Source organism: Nannospalax galili, unplaced genomic scaffold (genome assembly GCF_000622305.1).
Source record: "Nannospalax galili isolate Female #2095 unplaced genomic scaffold, S.galili_v1.0 scaffold259, whole genome shotgun sequence".
Classification (NCBI taxonomy): domain Eukaryota; kingdom Metazoa; phylum Chordata; class Mammalia; order Rodentia; family Spalacidae; genus Nannospalax; species Nannospalax galili.
In genome coordinates, this window is record NW_008344750.1 from 2,836,887 (window position 1) to 2,842,660 (window position 5,774).

At 58.2% G+C, this 5,774-nt stretch overlaps 1 protein-coding gene across 1 annotated transcript in view; it reads right to left on the minus strand.

Moving 5' to 3' along the window:
* Positions 1 to 5,768, minus strand: part of Cabp7 (calcium binding protein 7) — a 9,846-nt gene extending 4,078 nt beyond the window's left edge. The window contains exon 1 of the mRNA XM_008841077.2: positions 5,644 to 5,768. Coding sequence (XP_008839299.1) covers positions 5,644 to 5,752 — 109 coding nt within the window. The 5' untranslated portion in view covers positions 5,753 to 5,768. The remainder of the gene's footprint in view (positions 1 to 5,643) is intronic.
* Between the last annotated feature and the right edge of the window lie 6 nt (positions 5,769 to 5,774).

A 5,774-nucleotide genomic window follows, 5' to 3' on the forward strand; every position in this document is an offset into this window, starting at 1 on the left:
TGTGTGTGTGTGTGTGTGTGTGTGTGTGTGTGTGTGTGTGTGTGTGTGTGTGTGTGTGGTGTCTTTGTCTGTATATGCGTTCACATTTGTAAATAAAGATGTGAGATGTTCCTTGTTGCAGACTGAGAGTTTAGGGAGGGGTTTAGGGAGGCCAGGTAGGCAGCTTGGTTTAGTGGGTAGCTACACTGCCCCAGGCCTTGCCTTAGGGATCTTTGAACCCTGAAATGGCTTGTAAAATGCTATGTTGGTCTTTCCCTGGTCTCAGAGAAACAGGGAAATATACAGGCCAGCCTGTTGACTCTACCACAGAGCAGGAGTCATGGAGCATAGCAAGGTAGCTAGAATTGAGGCCCCAACCTCATCAAGCTCATCCATGTGGTATCACACCTGGAGGTCAGAGTTCCACAGGTAGGCTGAGACAAAGATCCATCTGCCCCCAAGTTGCCTGGATTCCCAGCCCACCTCAGGCAAGGTTTGGGACCCTGGTATCTGCACAAGGGCATCAGGGCCAGGAAAGTGGCTGGGCTGATATGTCCGAGTCAGGCCAAAGGGGTTCTGAAAACCCAGGACTCTGGGAATGGCAGGTCAAGTACCACTTAGCATTTTCCTGGGCCCTCAAGGAGGTAAGGGCTATGTGGCCAGAGATAAACCTGGCAGCAGAAGGGACTGTTGTGGAGATTTCAGTTGCCTGGGAGTGTCCTGATGGAGGTGGAGGTCTCTCTCTCCCTCTCTCCCTCTCTTTCTGCTATCATCTTCTTGGTCCAGCCATGTGCTCTGGACCCCAACTCCAGGGTCCTTTCAAGCCTGGGGGACACCAGGACTGCTTTGAATGTGCAGCTTTTTTTTTTTTTTTTTTTGCCTGCCATGTTTTTCCTGTTCTCATAGCTAACTCAGATATAGCCCAGGTTAGCAGCCTGGATGGTTTCTATCTCCCTGCCCCTCCTGGCTTACTTTGCTCTTTTTCTGTTTGCCCACCACTGCACCCCCATCCTGTACCTACTCTCCCCAAATTGGATTGTGCTGGGACCAGAAGGGTCTTGTCCACAGAAGGTCCCCATTACCTTACTGGAGTGCTCCAAGAATGACCCAGGCAGAGGCTTACACCCCTTAGTGTGAGGTGGCTCTGGAGCCCAGGAACAATCCCAGCCAAGGAGAGGTGGCTGCTGCCCAGCCTAGTGCCCAAAAAGCAGGAGGGAGGTTGAGGAAGCTGCCTGTCCCCTTGCCCAGCCCCCAAGGGCCCTGCCCCAACCCTGTGGGCCACCCACAGAACAGAGAAATGGATCTGAAGATGGGTGAACCATCCAGGGTTTGATTTCAGGAGGGCTCAAGATCAGAAACCCCTCCATGTCTGAGCCCACTAGAGAGCTCTCAAGGGAGGGTTGCAGCGTTCTGGGGCTGCTGTGGAAGCTGTCCTCTCTCTGGCTATGAGGTTTTATACTTCCCACCTTGGCAGGGTTTGGGGTGACTATCCAACTATAGGACTGCCTCAACTTTCTTCCCTGAGCGTGAAGGAAATGCATCAGGCAAGAGGAGAGACAATGGTGGGTAAGTGAATCTTGGGATGTATGAGTAGATGGCAGGCTCTGAGGCAGCCATCTGTGAGACAGATATCTCTCAGAGCTGACTTCCCAAGCCTATTAGATAATACTCAGGCCAGATACTCCCCCTCACCCTGAGATTTTGGAGCCCTGCAACCAGTCCAGCCTACCCCACTCTGCCTACAGAGGTCCTTCAGGTACCTCCTCAGCCAGAGAGGCATACTACGCCCTACAGAGCCAGGTTTGGATCCCAGCTCTGGGCCATCCTGGCTGAGGTGGCCTTGGGTAGGAGTTTATTCACCTGTACAGTAGAACCTACTGTAATGATTAAGCAAGAAAAATCAAGTGTGCAAGTGTTTGTTTAAGCCTGGCTCAGAGGTGGCCACTGTAAATCAGACCATTCCAGAAGGCAGGGCCAGAAGAGGAAGGTCTGGCTGAATTTGGGATGTCCAGGCTGGCCTGCCTGCTGGCTGGGGCCAGGACCCAAGGCCTGGGCTTGGATTCTGGCTCTCCTGCTCAGCAGCCAAATGACCTGGACAATACACTTCCCTCTCTGAGCCTCAGCGATGAACTAGGATAAGGTTCCTGTTCCACAGCTGAGGTCTGGCTTCTGCTTAGGGGCTCTCTGAGGAGGGCAAATGTCAGGATGCCCTGTCACCATATGCCATCAGCAATCACTGCTAGGTGCGTTCCCCGAAAGCCTTGCTCCTTTCCTGCCTATGAGGCCAGAGGAAGCCTGCTGTGCTTCATCTTGTCATAAGGATGTCTGGCCTGGGAATAGACTGACAGGGCCTCCAGGTTTCCAGGCTGACTGTCCCCTACCTGTCACCTCTAGCCTGACTCTCTAGACCCTCCTCAACCTGTGGAGCTGCATCAGGACCTGAGTCCCCAGCAGACCTCAAAGGATTCCAGCATTCTGTGAGAGAACTCAAGTCTAAAGGGGGAAATGCTTGGATGGAGGTCACAGGAAGGAACAGTGACCATCCTCTGCAGTGACTGCCACTCTCCGCGGCATTGGCCCTGCGCCCCAAACTCTCCAGACTCCTTGAATTTTTGGCCTGTGCAGAGGTGGCTGCTGGGCTTGAGCTTCATGAAGCAAAGACAGAAAAGGGGCTCCCCGACACCCATGGCCTCCAGTTGGCCACCTTCAACACAGGCTCTATGTCTGCATGGGCCGGCAAGTGCCTTTCTCCTCTCTGGCCAGCCACCCCATTCCCACCTTTGGATGCTAGAGCCCTTTGTCTAGGGACCAGTCTGTCTCTGTACCTCCAGAGCCCCTGCGTGGGTACACTTCAGAAAAAGCGTCATGACCCAGCCATGTGGGGTATTCAGAGGGAATGTGGGAGCACCCTTGCCTCTCTCAAAGGGCTGAGTAGACTTCAAAGTCAACTCTGCCTAGCCCCTTCCTCACCTTCACAATGGCCATCCACAGCTGCTCAGGGCCACAGGTCTCCAGGTGTCTCTGCCAAACCCAGTCCTATCCCCCAACTTTCCCTCCTGGCCCAGCCCCCTGCACCCCTTGCCATGGGCTTCTTGGGCCCTCCATCTCCAGGTTCATGCACCTCTACTGCTACATTTGGGCCCCTAGTCCCGACTGCCAAGCCCCGTACTAAGTACCCGCAGCATTCCCTACCACCAGCTGTCTTGGGAAGGATAATGCCAACCCCTATTTACAGATGGGGAAACCAAGGCTCAGAGAGGCAAGGGATTGTTCAGGATCACTCTATGAGCTGAGGGTACAGAGATCTGAACCCAGCACTGCCTGGCTGCCCTCATTTCAACCCCATACTCCCCACCTTCCTTCCTGGTCCTGGTGCTCCTCCCCACGCAGACTGATAGCCCCCTGGATTTCTACAGCAGGCACACAACATCTGCAGCACTTCATCCCAGGCCACGGGGCTTCCTCTCTGATTCCTCCCAGCCAAGGGCCTGTCTGGGTCTTACCCAGACTTCCCTGGGATAGGAACACAAACAGGTACTAGAGAGGATGCGGGGGGGGGGGGGGGGGGGGGGGGGGGGTCTTAGCACGGACGACACGACAGACACATCTGTACCAAAAACAGCCACTCTGTACTCAGCCTTGGCATTCAAGAACCACTGCAAGGAGCTCAGGACTTGTGGAGGGCCTGTGGGGTTTCAGCAGCCAAGAAGAGGGTCAGTCCTGGAGGACTTCCTGCCTTCATCTGTAGATGCCCACAAGCATCTACTGTCTCCATGCCCTCTACCTGCCAGCCCCAGGAATGGCCCTATCTTCGGGTGTCCCCTGCACCAAGGCCCCTCTGCTACTCCAGGAGATGGGGACCAGAGAAAAGCAGGGAGCATGTTTGGTGTGATGGTGACTAACACTGCTGGGCTTCTGCCAGCTCAAGGGGAGCTTGGGCTTCCTTGCCCCTGCACTGTCCACCCGTGTCCTACTCACCCCTGCATGCCAGTCTCTCTCTGCTTCTCTCTTTCCTCTAAGTGTGCACTCTAGGACTGGGGGATCAGGAAAGGAGGGATGCAGAGGGGAGGGACACAGGGAGGCTTGGAGCTGGGGTACCAGGGTCATGGTGGGGGTCTTGGGAGCAAGGGGAGGGAAAGAGGCTGAAGCTGCCAAGGGGTCCAAGGAGACATGCTGCCTCTGATTCAGGGATGAGGAGGAAGGGATGGATGAAGGTTGCTGCAGGTGGAACTGGTAGGTCTGCTGTGACCCAGGATAAGAGCTGATAAGGTGAAAATGGCTCTGCCCTGTGCCCTGTGCCCCTCCACTGTCCTCTTATCCCTTTCCCTTATTCTGACCAAGGCTAGCTTTGGTCCAGGCTGGACAAGGCCTGGGTTTGGCTGAGTGCTAAGGTCAGGTCAGGGGCAACAGCATCTCTCCTCTGTCCTGCTTGTGTCCTGTCTCTCTGGCTCTTGCTGTACCTGAGAGTTTGTGGGGTTTGGTGGTGCGGAGCAGGTGGCTGGTGGCCTATGGTGCAGTGAGCATGGTGGTTGCTTTCCCTCTCCACATCCTGACTCCCCGCAGGATTTACCCCAGACCAGGCCTGGGGTGAGGAAGGACTTCCCTCATGGCTTCCCCTGGGCACTGTCATCCCTGCCTGAGCTGGTCCCTTTGATGCACTCCAATGGGCCCAGATGAGCCCTGAGAGCTGAGACCCCTGGACTCCAGGGATGGAGACAGGCCCATCTTCTGGGTGATCTCAATCTCTCCCCGGCAAACAGATCCTAAGGGGCCAAAACTCCCATCAGCCCAGAGCCCCTAACTCCACTCCATATGGGGCCTCAGGAGGACTAGGGGGAGGGGAATCCTGAGCTCCTCCCCCCACCTCAGCAGAGAAAGAGCTAGGCAGGCTCTAGGGGGGTCTCGCTGCGCCCAGAACACTCAGTCTGGGAACCTCAGCCCGGGCCCCGCTGCTCTCCTAGTCAACTGCCTGTGCGCCCCATTTCCCAGAGGCACAGGGACTAGGGCCGGGAAGGTTTGGGTTCCGGCCTCTGCCTTTCCCTTCCAGGCTTCGCTATCGCGACTGAGCCGCCCAATCCGGCCACTTGTTGTCGCCACCGCCTCCCGGCCGCCTCGGCGGCGCACCGGGCTGTGGGGTCCCCCGCAGGGCTGCGGAGAAGGGACTACGGCCGTAGAAGGGGATGGAGGCAACCCCGCATCGGGCAAGAGCGGGGCAGTAGTCGCCCTCTCCCCTTCTCCTGCTGCCGGAGCAGAATGGATTTTAAAGCGACACGAGCGGAATGTCAATGGGAGCGCAGAGCCACGGGCGGGCGCCGCGGAGGGGATCAGGATGCGGGTGCCCCGGCCGCAGGCGCGGAGGGCACAGCTCGGACCCCCCTCTCCAGCCCGCCGCGTTGCCGCACCGTCACCGCGGGCCGCGCGGCCCCGTGACCCCGCTGCGGGGCCCCGCAAGTTTCCGCAGCGCCGGGGGCCACGCGGCTAGGGGCTGCGCTGTCCCTGCGCCTGGGCTACCCCACCGCGGCGCCCGGAGATGCCCGGCCGTCCCGCCTCCCGCGCAGCTCGCGGCGGGCACCTGCGGCCAGCTGGGTCCCGGGCGCCCCTGGCCCGCGCCTCACCTGGGCGCACAGGTAGGAGGCGGGCGGCGGGGTCCCCGCCGGCACTCACCCTCCAGCTCGTCCTCGGGGATGTCCACCGGGCGCTGCTCCGACAGCAGATTGGGCACGGTGTAGATGCCCCGGTACATCAACGCCGCCGTCACCGGGTGGAACGGCATCTTGGAGGCTCCGCGCCCGCCC